Genomic DNA, 19,034 nt, shown 5'->3' with positions numbered 1-19,034 from the left:
TCTCCATTAGAATATAAGCTCCCCAAGGGGAGGGCTTGTCATACCTATTTCCTCCTATTTGTATCCCTGGAACTTAGAGTGCCTAGCATATGGTATGTGCTTAATAAATACTTGACTTGTTTTTTAGTACTCTATAAAGATATTGGTGGTTTTGTGAATTTATTTTGCAGCTGGCTGCTTCAGTGAAACTATTAATCATCTCAATTAGCTTCTTTATGATTATCTTGGTTTGTCCAAGTACCATCTTATTTATAAAAATAAGGAAAATTACATTTCTTCTTTGCCGATTTTAATATCTTTAGTTTTATTCTTATCTTATGTCCTAGCTGTGATAGCCAGCATTTCTAGAACTGTATATAATAATACTGAAGAGACAGAGGCATGTTTGTTTCACCTCCTTAGAGTATTTTCTGACTATATTAAAGACCATTTCCATGCATTTGCTTTTTATGGTCAACATAATTTATTATCTTATCAAAGGTTTTGTCTTGCATTTAAAAAAAATCATGTAGTTTTTAATGTGTTTTTTTCCCTACATGATTAGTTATATTATTTGCCACCCTAATTTGAACTATCCCAGAATTTCTCTTTCACTTGATAATATTAAGTTTTCTGGATTTGCTACTATTGACTTCCTGTGAGGATTTTATTAAATGTTTTATATCAATATTCATTAATGAAATTGTCTACAATTTTCTTTTCTGTGTCTTTTCCTGTTTTGGTATCAGGCCAACAATTTGTCACAAAGGCATAGAGTTAGTTCCTTGTGTCTCTTTTTTGGGGGAATGATAACTGTAGTAGATGTTTTAATTATTCTTTAGAAAATGTCCCCAATATATTTTTATTTATTTCATGAAATATTTCTCAATTACATGTATAATTTAAAAAATTCTTTTACTAATTCTAAATTCTCTCCCCTCTCCTCTCCTCCTCCTTGAGAAGGCAAGTAATTGATAATTGTCATGCAAAGAATATTTCCACATTACCTATGTTGCAAAAGAAAACAAAAAAAAGTAGAAAATTAAGTTTAAGAAGTATGCTTCGGTCCTTTAGAATTTTCTCAGAACATTATATTGATCAGAATATCTGTCATTCCCAGATGATGACTGAAATATTATTGTTTCTATGTACAATGTCCTGGTTTTGGTCACTTCAAATTTTTTTAGTTCATGTACGTTTTCTGAAGGCATCCTGCTTGTCATTTCTTATAGTACAATAGTGTTCCATCACAATCATATGCTATCACTTGTTCAGCCATTCCCCAATTGATGGGCAATTCTCTGATTTCCAATTTTTTGCCACTATAAACAAAGGTGCTACAAATATTTTAGTACATTCAGTTCCTTTTTCTTTTTCTTTTGATCTCTTTGCATTACAGATTTAGTAGTGGTATTGCTGGTCAAAGGATATGCATAGATGTATAGACTTTTGAGTTTCAAATTACTCTCCAGAACTATTGGCTCAACAGTATATTTATATCCAATTTTCCCACATCCTTTCTTTTCTGTCACATTAGCCAATCTGAGAAACATGAGGTATTACCTCCGAGTTGTTTTAATTTACGTTTATCTAATCAACAGTGATTTGGAACCTTTTTTTTTCATATGACCATAGATAGTTTTGATTTTTTTCTTCTGAAAACTGCTTGTTCATATCCTTTGATCTTTTATCAATTCAGGAATGACTTGTATTCAAATTTGACTTCATTTTCTTATGTTGGAGAAATGAAGCCTTTACCAGAGAAACTTGCCCTAAATTTTTTACCTCCATTTCCTGCTTTCCTTATAATCTTCACTGTATTGGTTTTGTTTGTGCAAAACCCTTTTAATTTAATGTAATCAGAACTATCCATTTTATATCTTACATGTTCTATATCTCTTGTTTGATCATAAATTCTTCCCTTATTCATAGATGTCATAGGCAGGATTTTCCTTGCTTCCCTAATTTTACCATAATATTATCTTTTATGTCTAAGTCATGAATTTATATTGACCTTTTCTTAGTATATGGTGTGATATGATGCTGGCCTATACCTAGTTTCTGCCGAATTGTTTTCTATAGTTTTTCCAGCAACATTTGTTAAATAATGAGTTTTTGTCCCAAAAGCTTGGATCTTCATGTTTATCAAACATTAGATTACTGTGGTTATTTATATTGTATAGTGCGTTGCTACTCTATTTCTTAACCAGTACCAGAATGCTTTGATGATTACTGCTTTGTAATACAGTTTGAGGTCTGGTACTGCTAGGTTACCTTCCTTCACATTTTTCCCCATTGATTTTATTGATATTCTTGGACTTCGTTCTTTCAGATGAATTGTTATTTTTTCTAGTTCTATCAAATAATTTTTGGGCAGTTTGATTGAAATGACACTAAATAAGTAGATTATTTGGGAAATTATCCTTTTTATTATGTTGGTTTGGTCTATCTATAAGCAATTAATATTTCTCCAATTGTTTTGATTTCACTTTATTTGTGTGAAAAATATTTTGTAATTGTGTTCATATAGTTCCTGGGTTTGTCTTGGAAGGTTCACTCCAAAATATTTTATATTGTCTGCAGTTGGTATTAATTATTCTTAAAAATTTGATAGAGTTCACTTGTAAGTCCATCTGACCTAGATTCTTTTTCCTCTGACAATTCATTTATAGATTATATTTATTTTTTCTGAGATTAGGTTGTTTCGGATCTCTTTTTCTAATCTGTTAATTTGACTATTTTGTATTTTTGTGGACACTCAACAATTTCCTTTAAATTATTCTAAGTTTTCCTGGGATATAACTGAATATAGGACTTTATGGTAGTTTTCTATTTCCTATGTATTTTTATTTGTGGATTCACTCTATTCATTTTCAGTTTTGGTAATTTGATTTTCCTCTTATTCTTGATCGGGCTGGCTAATGGTTGATCAGTTGTATTAGTCTTAAAAAAAACAACAACCAGGTCTTAGTTTGGTTTGGTAATTCCATATTTTTGATTTTCAAGGTTCCCTCTTAGGAGTAGCTACTATTATAATTCACATCTTTGAATGCTTAAAATCTACATATACCCATTAGCTAATATAAGACTTAAAGTTCTTAAAAGGGAAGCATTTCAAGTTTTTATGCTAATACACACTAAAGATACTTCATAAATGGTATTTTAATTTCTCTCTGTCTCGGACTCTGTGCCTGTCTGTGTCTGTGTCTGTGTCTGTCTCCTTCTCACTGAATTGTTTTCCTTGAATTCATTTCAAGGAAAGAGTAAGCCAGGCTGTTAAGTTTGACTTCTTTCAATTCTAAAACATTAAACTATTCATTTCAGAACATAGAGCTCAGTCTGAAAAGTCAACATTTTTTTGTATAGAAAAGCAAATACTTATTCTCTTCCCTATTGTGTGGTCAAGTTACTTATTTACAGTTTCATAAGGGGGGGAAGCACACATTAAAATATGACCTAAATGATGTTATGATAATTTAATTATTAAATACATTGCTCATCAAAACTTGAATTTCGGGCATGATGTGGCACAAAAGGTACATTTGAAATAACTGAAATAAGTTCAAAAATAATTCCTGCTATCTAGGTATTTGGTATATAATCTGTACCTAAAGAATGTCTAAAGTTTCATGATCTCTATAGGAATAAAATATCAGTAAGTAACAGTTTTGTGAACTATAGATCTTACTCTATCTACTCAATCACATATCTCTCTTGTAGCCTCTCTGGATATAACAATTTCATTTAAACCTGTTAAAAATTACCAAAGATACACCCATTTATTTGAAGACTTTAACCAGCTGCCATTTACTTTTGAGATAATGGCACAGGAGATAATTTGGACATGAAGAGTTTTCATGAAACAAATTAGGTGCAAAAAAATGCAAAATTCATTTGCAAGTGCAAAAAGATGAAAAAAGAAAAAGAGTGTATCGTTTTAGTAAAAAAAATCTAGTATGGGACGAGAATATGCTTACAGTAAATACTCAACTATTACTTGTTGAATGAATGAATCATTCTCCTGGTATGTTATAATCTAAATGATTCAGAGCTATTGAGGCAATCAAATATCTGTTAAATAATTTTGTAAACAACCAATGTTAAATAATACAGTTTGTTATTGTATCTGTAGCCACAACATGATTCCAAGGACAGATCTTATATTAAGAGTCTCCCGTTGCCTTTGCAAGGGAAATCTTGCAACCATTCTTTACTTAGTAATTGTGAATATCATAACACTTTGTATATGACAACAATGTCCTCAATCAATTACATGTGGCCATTTGAATAATATGCAAGCATAAAATATTGCTTTCTATGTCTGGTTTGGAGGCAAGAATAAATAAAAACCAAAACCCAAACCAGATTAAAGTTTATCTTTCAGAAGCTTACAGTTGACTATTTCCCCTCTAAAAATAAAAAAAATAAGCCTATGTGTACATAAACATATAGATAGATTATTCAAAATGAATACTGATGTTTGGGAAGAGGAATATGATAACCTATTCAAATAACAAAGTAATTTAAACCTCTAAGAAATGCCCTGGTAGCATCAACATGCAAAAACTGTTTGATAAATGTATTTTGTTTAGCCAATGATAATGCTGCAAAGGGTCATGCTGGTCTTGAAGGACTTACTAATATCAGCTAGGTCAGCAAACATCTAAAATGCTCTGACATATCAATCAATTGTTAATTAGGCCAAGGTAATGTTTCACAAATCAAATTTAAACTCTGAGACAAACTGAATACCCAAACCAGTTGGCATTGGAAGAAATTGTCCAGAGTAGATCCTTCACTGGTAATGCCAGAATAGAGGCAGGGTCTGTCTGCGTCTAGGAGAGTAGAAAATTATTCTGATTTGGCCCATTGTTACACGCAGTGGAATATACTCTGAGTCAAATCATATTTTCCTTAAATGTCATAACTACACATAGCAAAAGCTACTAGAACACAGTGAACTTAATAATAAAAAACAACATCCTATAGCACCTAGAGTTCTTGAAGTGCTTTTCTCCAAACAACTCTGTGCCTCAGAAAATACTAGTATCATTATGTCCATTTTAGAGATGAGGAAGCTGAGGCTTCTTTGAGCAGATAAATGACTTGTACAGGGTTACATAGTCAGAAAATATCTACATGGGCCTTGAAGCCAGGCCTTCTGACTGCAGAAGAAGTTAGTGAATTTCTTCTAAAAATGAGTAATATGGAAAGAGAGGGAGAAGAAGGAATAAATGGAAGGAAAAAATGGTGGGGCAGAAAAGGTACTTTTAAAGATGAGCCAGTTTTTCAGATCCTGCACCTCATTACAATATGTACTGAGTGGCTGTCTCCCAAGAAAAGCCACAGAAAGGAAATATCATTAAAAAAAGCTTATAACTTTGGGTGAGCTCTCCCTTCCCTTAAGCCTGACAGAGCGGAGGCTGTTGTTCTCTATTGTTGAACAGGATGTAACAAGACTGCCAAGCACAGCCCACAAACCTGCTAATTAGGTGCACTGATTGTGTTTGTTTTGGAACCATTTACTAACAAAGGAATGTGTCATGCTGATTAGTGAGAGAAGGGTATGTAATGTATGTGTATTCAAGCCCAGATGAGGGCATAATCCAGGTATTCACTCTGTTTGCCCAAGGATTGACAAAAATGAAGGCTGTGCAAATAAGGGGACCAAAGGAAAAAAGACCAGCTTTTAAGCAGGGTCTCTTGTGCTTCCTCCCTCCAGCCCCCTTTTCTTTCTAAAAATTACTTGCCTAAACCTGGGCTGATCCTTCAAAACACAATTACAGAAAGCAGCTTGTCCCAAAATATCAAGGCTCTTTCATTGAGTTTATTGCAAGTTTAGGATTTAATAGTTTTAGAAATATCCCATCAAGTAACGATGCCAAACCATCTGTATACCTTATTCTACTCCTTCCCTTTCTCACAAGAAGGTGAAACGTCATAGGTGGTGGGGGCCAGCTGTGCAGGAACAAAGGTGGAAGGAGGCACCTATGACTTTGCTGGCATAGAGAACTTTCTGGTGAGGAAAATCTCTCTGCCCGTTCAGGCTGGCACCTTCTCTGCCACTTTATAGTAAGAGAGGGAGAGCAAATAATGCACTATTAGACCCATGGAGAAAAGGCCAACCAACACATTACAAAGCAGCTTCTATTCTGAACCTGACCTCTCTGTGGCTTTACCACAGTTGGCCATTTGCTGGCTCTCATACTGTACAGAGCGCTTCAATAGAGGCAGAAGGTGCCAAGGCAGAGAACAAAGTCCACGACCCAGGCTGTTCATTATCACTAAGGCACTCCTGGGTGGGGCCGGAAGAGTACATTATAGTACGGTGCAGAATGTTTAGGCAGCCCACTTCCAAGGTCAGGTTATTCCAGAAGTCTAAATATTCTCTGGAATCAGTCACTATTTCAGGAATTTTGGCTAGCTGAGAACAATGTGATTTGATGCTAGATGATTTGGGAGCCTCTCTAACTTGTAAACTGAGCATCACAGTGAAAGCAGGCCGGGGGAACAAAAAAGGACGAGCAGTATAACTGAAATTGGGGGAGTGAGAGAGAATGTAAGCCTCGTTTTACAAGACAAGTCCAACCGCACATTTCTGTAACCAGTTGTGGATCCTTGTCTATCTAGCAAAATGTTTATACTCAATTGACATGTGCGAGAAATATCCTTTCAATGTGTATATATACTGGATATAGAGTTCTCTTGGGTTGGCTTAATTGGCAAGAGTATGCTGCTAATGAGGCTGAGGTCGCTGGAACAAGCATTTTAAAGAGCCACTGAGTGTTACAGGGCTCCGTTGCTACCAGTTATGTCCCTAAACTGACCAGCAGTTTTTAAACACATTTAAAAATTCTGAAATTACCAGCAAATAAAATAAGTTTCCGTATATGCTCTAGACACCTCCTCCCCACCCCCCAAACAACCGTGCATATGAAACTGAGACTGAGGCTGGCATTGAAATGGAGTGAGGAAAATCTGAGTTCAAATTTTGCTTTGGGCAGTTATTAGGTGTGTAACCCTGAGCAAGTCCACTTAACCTTTTCAACATAAGTTTTCTCATTTTTAAAGTGGCGATAATAATAGCACTTACCTCAAAGGGTTATTGTGAAGATTAAATGAAATAATAAAACATTAGCGATTATTATTCTGTACTGTAGTACTACATGATGATTGATTACATGATTGTTTATGGCTCCTAGAGCTTGCACAAAATGATAGATTGGTTTGCCATTTAAAAATGCTTTAATGACCTTTTTCTTAGTTTTTTCTGTTTTGGCCAACTTATCTCAATCTTCTCTCTTTTCCTCAAATCTACCCCCCCCAACCCCCATTGGGGAAAAAAGAGAAAGAAAACAAACCCCCTGTAACAAACATGCAGTCAAAATAGATTCTCATACTGGACTGGTCAGCAGTCTTGCAAATGTATGCTACTGCTTTAGGGGCAGACATTCTTAATCTGAGGTATAAGAATTTAAAAAGTATTTTGATAAATGTATTTCAGTATAATTAGTTTACTATGTATTTTATGTTTTTCAATTAAAAACATTCTGAGAAAGAGTCCCTAGATTTCACCAGTCTACCAGAAAGGTCTAGTGATGAACCTTGCAAAGACTGTATGTCATGGCCCCCAGACTGCATTCTGTGCCCTGCCCTGTCCCCCTCACCCCCATACCACATGCCCCACCCCCACCCCCCTTATCCCAGACAGGGTAGGAAGTACTCCCAATGGACTGCTGGGCAGAGGGTCGAATGAAATGAAAAAATATATATACTCAGCACAGTGGCAAGGGGAAAGGCAGCAGCTCCCCCAAGTCCCTCTGCCTTTCTAATAATGAATTCTGGCATGTGTAGTCTTTCTTGGTACCCCAAACACAAGGACTTTTAATACCTTTTATGTTCTAGACCCATGATGGTGAACCTATGGCATACTGCCAAAAAGGGCATGTAGAGTCCTCTCTTTGGGCCTGTGCCCACATGACTCAGAGCAATCCATCTCTACTACTAGAAAAGCACATTGAATTATATGCTTGTGGTCTCACATGAGCCTACATACAGCAATCTATTTTCTAAAGTACTTAAAAATATCTTTCCACGCATGGGGAAAACACCATATTTGGCTTCTTGAGTACTTAAAAAGATTTATAACTCAAAAGTTTAGAAGAGGGAACTTCATTTCTTTCCCCAAGGATACAGATCATGGTGTCTCTTAGGAGAGAAGCTGCCGCTTCATCTTCTACCCACCAATATGTCAATAGATAGTCAACTGTCAGGTGACATGTTTATTAACATTTCTTAAAGTCCTGAAATTTCCAGCAACTTTAGAAGAGATATAATTGGTTCTTCCACTGAGGTTTTTTTGGGAATTGGAATTCATTTTTTTAAAAGCATTTCTTTGGTGCCCATTAAAGAATAGTAGCTTTAGAGCTGGAAGAGACATTAAAGATCATCTAGTCTAATCCCTTCATTTCAGATGAAGTAACTGAAGTTTATAGAGATTAAATAAACTGAGTGCCCAAAGTCTTACAGGTAAAAAGTAGTAGATATGGGGTTTGAACCCAGGTCCTCTGACTACAAATACAATACTCTTTTCATTGCACCACACATTATGCTAAGAAATATATATTCAAATCCAACGGGGGCATCACCAGGTGTTTGACAATTGTGACATTTGCAACCATGATTTGTGTCATATAAAATTAAGGAAATTCAGGCAATCAAGATAGATTGGAATGGAATAAGTTGCAGAGTACACTCTCTAAGTATTTTTAAAGGATAATTGCTGTTGTAGTATATGTGAAGTGTTAGACTTCAGGAACTTATGAGATAGCAGCACCATAGGGATGGAAAATATATTTCTATCATAAACAGAAAGTAGGCTTTAAGAATTACAGTAGAGAATATAGAAATTTTGGGATGCAAGCTTGGGAACAAGATAACTTTGAGGATCTCAGTTTTGTCATCTTTTTTGGGTTTTATGTGTTTTTCCTTTTGAACTATTAATGATAATTAAATTAGTGCCTTTGTATCTTTAATCAAATCAGTTTGATCTTTAATCAAGTCAAATATTTCCAGTTTGTATTCCTTCTGGATTTAAAATTTTATTATTAAGTAATAGCAGATCATTTATTTATCCTCCTAAATTTGTAATTTAGTTTTGACCTCTGGAAAGATGTATTTTGTTAGGTCACAGTAAGGCAATCTTGGAGCCAAGTGGCCGATTTAAATATTGTTATTAACAACGTCCTAGGTAGAATTTTTAGTAGTTCTTTTGAAATATGATTTTGAACTATAGTAATCAGGGGCCTGGTTGAGGAGCTATCTTAAAGATTTAATGATTTTAAGTGAAAAATTAATGAAACTAATTAACACAGTTACTAGTTCTCCTGATAAAGAAGCTGGTCGATGACAGCATGACACATCTAGTAGAAATCTACCTCAATGTAATGGACAACCCCTGAGTTCCAATAACATGAAGCACAAATAAGAGGTCCACAATCTGTTAAAAAGCTAGCCATCAAATATTTTTGGAACTTTTAGCAATTTCTTGGTAAAAGCTGGTTGAATGAATTTTAATTATACCACTAAGAATTCCTTCAGTTATGCTGCTAAAAGGTTTTAAGTGTCTTTCTAAGAACATGCAATTGCTGAATTCAGACAATTCATTAAGTACAAATTGTGAACAATCTATTATTCAGTTAATTTATATGGTTTCAAGAATGTATACGGTGCTATTTCTATCACTTCCTCTATCCTAATAGCTTTAATTTTTATTATTTCACCACAAACTTCAATTCTATTTTCTTAATGAAAGTTTTCTTTCTTTCTTTTTTTTTACAGTGGTTCCTTATGTTCTTTTTCATATTACTTTTTAAAAGCAACTCTCCAAGTATGTTTGGAAGCTGAACACCAAGAGAGCTCCAAAAGTTCTTCGAAAGTATTTTCAACTCAGAATTCCAGAAAGGGTTGTTGGTAAGGCACCTTCAGACTCAAACATTTCTGAAGCTTAAAGAAATTGGATCTAGTGAGAAGAATTTGAAAAAGGGGGAGGATGTGAGGATATTTAATACCTGCAAAGTCTTTTGTGCTTTTTTAAGCTCCCTTGTTTTTGAGTCAACAGGTTTTGTGCTGATGACATCCCTTTTGATGATGCTGCAAGCAGAGTGTTTTGACTAGAGTAGGTAAGTCAAGCCAGGCCATGGCCAATTTGGCTATTACCATAGATCACAAAACAGGGGGCCTGGTGTTCACAGCACCACTGTTCAATGGAAGACACTTTTGTAAAGGCTTCCACAGCTTTAGACTAGAAGGTAAGTGCCTGGAATGAGGAGAGTGGGGTGTTGGAGTGAGAGGGGAATGGGTGAGCCTATGTGAGGGGCTGTTTACAAAGACACATCAGTTCAGGAAGTGGTCAGGATAGCCTTGAGACAACCTTTACATTCTAGCTACATTATATATGCCTCAACTTTCTCTGGTTCTATACTTACACCTTTTTGTTCTGAACCACTGCATTGCAATATTGAGCTCTGGTGTAAGATTGGGAATATACACATATACATGTGCATGTACAACATATTTACATTATGCTCTGGAGGATAAAAGGAAAAATAATAAGGATTATTATCTTATTCAACAAAAGTAGCAATAATAGCCTTGATAACCTATATAGGGGGTTGGAGGACTCTCACCTACTAGTAAGCATTATTATGCTACAACAAACCCACTTTAGTAAGAAAAAACAAACCCACAACAACTTGTATTGTGTCCCTCCATTTTTCATTGTTGTATTACACCTACTGAACAATGTGATAAAGAACAAAATAAATCATGTAGATATTCATTCAAGACTTTTTTCTGTTATTCCTCCAAAATTCATACATTTTTAGTCTTTCCTGGATGGATGGGGAAAGGTTGATTACTCGTTGGCCTGGAAAGACTGAGATTCTCACCCAGTTCTTCACTAATAAAATGAATCCAATGATCGATCATCTTAAAAATGGTATAAGAAATATCATTTAATGTTGCTGTCTCATTTTGAAATCAGGGATAGAACTTAATGTGGTGAGAAACCAGCATATAATATAACACACATAGGCTAAGGATGGAGATAAAAGTATTTCAGCATACCTTGGCTCACGGTAGCCCAAGGAGACTGAAACGTGGATGACCTGAAACTCAAATATATAACATTTGGCTATCATTTTGTAAGACAAGATATTTTGTACCTGCTTGTTGAAATATCTTCAAAGGGGTAAAGAATCTCTCCATTGTTACAGATTTCGCAGATGAAGCCTTTTTGACTACATAAACTGCAGCTGTACACATGTGAGGTGGCGAATTTAATGACCTTCCCCAAGAAAGGGGCCAGCTTTCCTTCAATCACCTGGAGAAAAACAAATAGGATAGTGAGGCAAATCTATTTGGAGTAGGGTTCTTGCAGGCTGGGGAAGACTGGAATCCCTCTTAACACAATGAGAAGAAATGCTTATTGCCTGGTTACCGCTAATTATCATTTCTCAGTAATTCTGTCTGAAAAGCCAAAGTATGTTAGCATGGGAAGAACCATGGTGTAAGGTAGCAGGTCACAGAAATCTGGGAGTACAGTATGGTAAAAACTTCATTAGTCTTTTTCTTTTTTTTCTCTACCATAATATATAGAAGGTGAAGGCTAACACATAGGGATTTACTTTAAATCGCACATAGTTATTGAGGTAGATATGTTGGATATGAGTTATCATGAAACTATATACATATATCTATAATAACTTACAAGTTTTCATGTCTAATTTGAATAGGGCTTTTCCTAGAAGGGTCTATAATTGTGTTTTCTGGGTCTCCCAACAACCTGGTTTAATATATATTTATTTAGTAACAATCAAGTTTGTCAACTTGACATATGCAAATGTGATAAATGTGTTCTAATCTAATATGTTCTTTTCTTTTGCTACCATTAGTGAGATCTAAAAATTCCTCCTAGCACTATTTTCACTTTACTAGAACATTGTAACCCTCAACAGCATTCACAAACCTGGAAAGACTACTATAATTTTGGAGAAAAAATTATCAAAGATTATTTTCTGTCATCTTTATTCATTGATAATTTTTGGTTTTACATCACCTAGATTTCTTTCTGTTTTCATCCTTCCTCCATCTCTCAGAAAGCCATCAACAAAATCTTTTTAACTTGACACTGGGGAAAGCTATATAATTACTGTTGATCTAAAAGAATTTATGGTCACCTCCCTGCTATGCAACAACATGAGGTGAACATAAAACAGTATGTAGATAAAATATATTAAAAAATAATTACACCTAAGACAAGAATATAGAAAATGTACACAAAAGAAGACTATCAGAGTTTTAGCACTGCAAAAGACACCATACATGTTACTGGACATATTAACAGATAATGACACATTATAATAGGGATGTTAGAAGACTCTTCCATGAAATTTTTAAAACGTCACAAAATCAGAATTGGCAGAGGTAAGAAAACATCTTGAATATTTTGTCAGATGAAGAACTCTTCAATAATTTATTTAACTTGTTCTTCCTTCTTATCTCAAGTAAGGCTGTGTGAATCTGGGGAATAACCTCTCTGTTTCCTGTTCTATAAAATGTGGCTAACAATAGCAGCTGCATTTTGGGGATGGTGGGAGGATCAAATGAGATAACATGTGTAAAGTGCTTTGCAAACCATAATTACATAAATACTATTTTTTTTCAAATCACAGGAACCAACATTTCCAAAGAGTTCATTTCCCTCTGTTTCCTTCTGCTTTGTACAATTAAGCTTACACTTACTGAGGACCACATTTTTAAGTAGGACCTTGAAAGAGTAAGTAGGTGACCAGCAAAGTAAGGGGTTTTGAAGCAATGAATTAAAAGAATAGTTGAAGGAAAACGTGATCTTTTCTTCAAGGAAAAGAAGGTTCACAGCAGGGGTTCCCCAAACTTTTTACACAGGGGGCCAGTTCACTGTCCCTCAGACCCTTGGAGGGCCGGACTATAAAAAAAAACAACTATGAACAAATCTGTATACCGCTGTCTGGAACAGTGGAGGCTGCAGTGCTGGCTGTGAGGGGCCTGTCACACCTTGCACAGGCCCATTACCACCACCACTATACCGGACAGCAGTATACACAGAGTGGAATCCCTTCCCCCAGCCCAGATCGCTGTCACCGTGCTGACACCTTCCATTGTGCAGCCACATAATCCTTTGTGCAGCGCCTCGTTCTCGTTCAGTTACTCTCAGAACAAGGCGCCACACAAAGGATTACGTCACTGGAAGTAGTACCGTACGTGAGCGGCACCGCCACATCCTGTGCTCCTCTCACTGACCACCAATGAAAGAGGTGTCCCTTCAGGAAGTGCAGTGGGGGCCGGATAAATGGTCTGAGGGGGTTGCATGAGGCCCGTGGGCTGTAGTTTGGGGACCCCTGCCTTACAGAGCAATGGGATAGTTATCACTGAATATTTGAAGAGTAAAAGTGAGTTATTCTGTGTCTCCACAGAAAGAAAGAAAACAAATTTGGGCTTTTATAACAGCTATCTAATGATGAAATGGATTGCCTCAATAAGTAATAAGGTCCTTGTCACTGAAATTGTTCCAGTGGAGGTCAGGTAACCATTAGCAACCAAGTTTGCTCAAGCCATCACGTTCCTTTTTAATATTCGACTGTTATAATGGCCTCCTCACTGGTCTTCCTGCAAACCTTCTGTGCCCTCTTTAATCCATTCTCTCCTTGACTGTATCAGTGTACTTCTATGATCATGCTATTCGTCAATTAAAACATCTTCAAGGCTCTTGCCCCTGCCTCAACAATCCAGCCACACTGTGCTCACCTTCACATTGTCTCTCTCTGTTTTAGCCTATTCTTGTCCTGCCCCCTCTCATCTCACTTTACTCATATGTAGGTCATGTCCCCTTTCCTCAAACTTCATTTGTTGAAGTTCCTCCATCCATAATGGACCAAATCAGATTGCTGTATCTTTCATGAAGTTTTACCTGACCCTGCCTGCACTACTTCTTCCATTCTCAGTGAAAATTATCTCCTTCCCACTGATTTTGCTCTGTTTTGTATCACAATTCTTACTTCCATCAGATTGTAAGCTCATTGAACACAGTGTCTATGTAGTACATGTGTCCTGGTGATTCTTCCTTTGAAACATCTCTCCTAATTATCCCCGTCTTCATTTTTATTTCCCCAAACCCCATGTAAACTTTTATCACTTTTTCTTGGCTTCCAAATAGAAATCTCTCTGGCTGGTTAAAAAAATTTTTTTAACCCTTACCTTCCATCTTAGAATCAATACTATGTATTGGTTCCAAGGCAGAAGAGTGAAAGGGCCAGGCAATGGGGGTTAAGTGACTTGTCCAGGGTCACACAGCTTGGACACGTCTGAGGCCAGATTTGAACCAAAGACCTCCTTTCTCTGGGTCTGGCTCTCAATCTACTGAGCCACCTAGCTGCCCCAGGATTTGTTTGTTTTTTAATAAGACAAATCATCTTGGAAAAGGCTATGTAATGTAGTGGGAAAAGCTTTGAATCTGAAGCTGTAAGACTTCAAATTTTTGTTTTGCCATTTACTTTTTATATGATGTTACACAAGTCATTTAACCACTATAGATTTGTTTCCCATAAAATGAAGACTTTAGACAAGATGAACTCTAAGGTCCCCTCTAGGTTCTATGTATATGACTCTGTGGTTCTATTTGAGGGAGCATGGTAGGGTGGAAAGAATATTGGACCCTGGGTCCAGAGTCTTAGGTTTATTTTTCTGGCTTTATTTTCTGTTTTTCTCCCTCCTGTATTAGACCTCTCTCAGTTGTTCCCACAGTTGCTGCTATCCAGTTGTCTTACTGTTCTCTCTGCCTAGGAGGTACTTCCTCCTTATCTCCATCTCAAAGAATCCCCAACTTCCTTTAAGAGGCAGCTCAAGTACCACCTTCTCCAAAGCCTTTCCTGATCTCTAGCCTCCCCACCAAACTCTCACAGTAACTTTAACCAGAACAAAAATAGAAAACATTTAGATGTTAACCTGAGTCCATAAAGAATGAAAAGGGAAAGTCTGTCTCCTCCAGGGATTAGGCAATTCTTTATAGTACTGCTCCCATATAGTGGAGGGTCTTGGGTTTGGCCCTATATTGCAAGCCTTGGTTCCTTTTCCTCTGATTCTGGCGCTGTCTTCTTGGTTGAAAAAACTTCTGTGCTTGATTCAAAAACTCTTCAATCTCTCTTCTGGGGCATTCCATTACTACTAGTTCAAGTTCTTGAATTTAGGAGTGGCTTGGTTCAGGAAATCATCACTGCTCCACCTCTAGCTCCATATACTGCTGGGTGTGGGGCCACATTATTATTTTGGTCTTGGGGACAAGGGATTTCCTGATATACATGGTGCCATGCAGGGGCTTCAGGATACAGTGATTCTGCTAGTTTTTCTCTAGGCAACCACTGCCTTTGTAATACTAACTTTTCTCTATGAATCTCAGTTTTCCAACTTTGCTTTGAAAGGTCAAGTCCAAAGGCATAGCCCACACGTGTACCTCTATTAATCATTCTTATTATAGTGTTACTGAAGTTGGGCAAGTGCCCCAAATCAGGCAAAAACATATCCTATTAAAGAGACATCAATAATGTCAGAATAAAGTTTTAATTTATGTAATAGGCAGTTAGATGGAATAGTGGACAGAACTCTAGGTCTAGAGTCAGGAAAACCTGAATTCAAATCTTGTATCAGCCATTAGTTGTATGACCCTGGGCAAGTCACGTAACCCTGTTTGCTTCAGTTTCCTCATCTATAAAATGAACTGGAGAAAAAACAGGCAAATCATTCCAATAATTCAAGAAGACCCCAAATGGGGACACTGAAATGATTAAACATTTTCCTCATGAAAAATTTGTGACACTCATAGATTATATCAAAGCACTATTCTAAGTGTCACAGGCACTCCCCAAATTTTGTAATTGGATGGCTTTGGTGCTTACATGTGTCCTAACACAAGATTACATAATGAAACTCAAGGCTCACCTCTGCCCTGGTGTTTGTAAGGACTTGTTTAAACCCTATTGTTTCTACTGCAGAAAGCCCTGCCCCCCCCACCCCCCAGTGTAGCTCAGAACAACAACAAAAAAAGTCATCTCTGTCTGATAAGGCTCTGTATCTAAACTATGACCCAGAAGTTTATGTGTATTGGGTTCAAACTCCAGGTATCTATCACAGGTTCCCCTTGTGTTCATTCCTTGACCCAGGTAGTTTTCCTCTGGGGTCAGAAGAATTTATTTTATGTTTATTTCCACACAAAAGGACAAGAGCTGTGATGGGCACCTCTACACTATAATAATCTGTACCACTGAAGTTCACATTGGATGAAAAGCTGTTTTGTACTGTTTTTCATGAATTCCCTGGTTTCCCTTAAAACATAGCTCAAATTACACCTTCTGTAGAGGTGTTCTCGGTCACTTCCATTCTCAGATGATCTCCCATTCACACTTATCTATATGGTTCATACATAGTTGTTTGGATGTAATCTTCCCCATTCATCTGTGAGTTCTTTGAGGGCAGGGACCATGTAAAGTTTCTCTTTTTTGTATCTTCAACACAGTGTAGTATATGGCACACTTGGTCAATGCTTGCTACCTAAATGACCAAGGGCCTAATGTGAAAGCACTGTGCCAGACTCTGGTATTTCACATAGATTAGTTATATATATTTGATTAAACTATATGCTCTTTAAAGAAAAAGACCACATATTCTAATATCTATATTCCTCTATAGTAGCTGGCATAGTGCTGAGCATGTGACAAAAGGCTCCATAAATATAGATTGATAAACAGTTACAATAGTTCCCCCATGCCCTCTTCCTCCAAGCTCCCTTCATCTTTGATGAGCTTTTGGTTACCTGTAGTCAGTTAATCTCGAATGCCAGGAAAATGATACCTAGAGTGTAACACAGGACCCCAGATGAAGGCAGAGTTTACCTTTGTATTCCTTTCTCTACTGGGAGCTAGGTCTCTTCTAATGCAGCCAGGATTTCTTTGGCTTTTTTTTGGCTGACATCACACTACTGTCTCACATTGAGCTTACAAACCACCAAGACCTCCAGATCCTTGTCATAATAAATGCTTTCTATCCAAGCCTCTTTGTTCTTATCTTTTGTCTGTTTAATGAAATCTTATTAAATTTAGTCTAATATTCTAGTGTTTCAGGATCCTTTTGAATCCTTCTTTTGTCACCCAAGGATTCTAGTTATATTTTCCCACTGTTATATCATCTAAAAATTTGATGAGTGTACCTTTATCATTTGAATTTTTAATTTTAGGATATTTTTTAAAAATTTAAATTTTTCTTGAAAAATTTTGAAATTTTAATTTTAATTTTTATTCTATATTTATATTTAAATTACATATTTTTAAAATTTAAAGTACCAAATAAAATGGGCATTTCCATATATAGTACATGGAAGAACAAAAATTAACACTCCTATGTTAAGACAAGAACTGGTTGAATAAGAAAAAAAATCTTTGTATCAAATTTATCTGGATAAGGGCTTTGTATCTAAGATATATAAACAATTTTTATATGCATAAATATTTATATATGTCTATACCTCCATATCGCCAAAAGCCAATATCTGATTAAAAAAAGTTAAAGCATATAAACAGTTTTCAAAAGATGAATTATAAGTCATTAACAATCATACAAAAAATGCTTTAATTGCATTGTTGGTGAAGTTGTAAATCAGCACAACCATTTTGGAAAGTAATTTAGAATTATGAAAACTGAGTGACTAAAATATCCATGATTTTTTACCATTCGGAGATTCCATTATCAGGCTTTGATAAGAAGTCCTTATATACCCCAAAATATTTATGTCAGGATTTTTGAGATTGCTGAGTTGGAAACAAAGTAATATACCCATCAAGTGAGAAATGGCTAAACAAATTGTGATATATAATGTAATGGAGTGGTATTACTCTGCAGTAAGAAACAATGAATGTGATGAGTACTGAAAAGCACAGAAAGATGAGCTAATGTAGATTGAAGTAAGCAGAGTTAAGAAAACTATATATAATTACAATAGTGTAAATGGAAAGAACAATCACAAAAAAATATTGAAAGTGAATGCTATAAAATTAGAGAATACCATGGTTTGAAAGAAAAGATATCAGAAGACATTTCCACCCTTTTCAAAGATGAGATCACAACTGGAACACACTTTGTATATTTTTAGTCTTTTCCCAGATTTTAATCAATTTTGTCAATTTTTTCCTATTCTTTTTCATTTTAATACTCTTTGTTATATAGCATAGTCTACAGGAAGAAAGACATTGCAGGAATTATGCTGATATTTTAAAAACAAGTTATAAATAAAAATGTATTAAAAAACAAAAGTGAAGGTTGTAATTAAAACCACAAATGCTTAGTATGCAAAACTTGCATATATATGTATATGTACATATATATATAAACAACTTTCTAAACTGTCTTATATATTTATGATTTTTTTCTGGCTTTCCTTCTGTTCTATTAAGTACATTAAAAAAACCCATTTCTCTCTCCCTCTATTCTTCCCCTTGTAAAGGATAATTTTAGTTGTGACCTAAACTATATTAATTATCGGTCGCCATGGATATCCCAAATAAAAAAATACCCAAGTCAGTTGGAAATTTATGGTGATTTAATTAATATAGTGGAAAGAAATTAAGAAGAAGGGAGAAGGAAAGGGTGTAGGATTTCTCCCATCTGGCTTGTGCCAGGGGGAAGATTAGAGGCTTTAGGAAGATAAGGTTTTGGAGAGTAAAAGAGGAAGGAATCAGCCTGAACTCCAAGAGGGCTCAGCCAAGATGCCTTAACCTGAATTAGCTCAAGAACAAACTCACTGCCAAAACCCAGACAAATAGCTGCCACCACGCCAAGATGTTGGAACGCTTAGCACGCTGCCAGCCAGAGCCACCTCTCCAGGGTGACAGAAACCCTGTGGAAAAAAAAAAAACCTAGAAGATTCTACCTCCCTTTCCTGCATCTCCTCTGCACCAATCATAGCCTAAGCT

General features: G+C 36.0%; 1 protein-coding gene across 1 annotated transcript in view; it reads right to left on the bottom strand.

Moving 5' to 3' along the window:
- PLEKHM3 (pleckstrin homology domain containing M3) overlaps positions 1–19,034 on the bottom strand; it is a 248,881-nt gene that overhangs the window by 39,554 nt on the left and 190,293 nt on the right. The window contains exon 7 of the mRNA XM_001365586.4: positions 11,205–11,362. Coding sequence (XP_001365623.2) covers positions 11,205–11,362 — 158 coding nt within the window. The remainder of the gene's footprint in view (positions 1–11,204; positions 11,363–19,034) is intronic.

The sequence above is a fragment of the Monodelphis domestica genome, chromosome 8 (assembly GCF_027887165.1).
Source record: "Monodelphis domestica isolate mMonDom1 chromosome 8, mMonDom1.pri, whole genome shotgun sequence".
Lineage (NCBI taxonomy): Eukaryota > Metazoa > Chordata > Mammalia > Didelphimorphia > Didelphidae > Monodelphis > Monodelphis domestica.
This window is presented reverse-complemented; position numbering and strand designations above follow the sequence as displayed.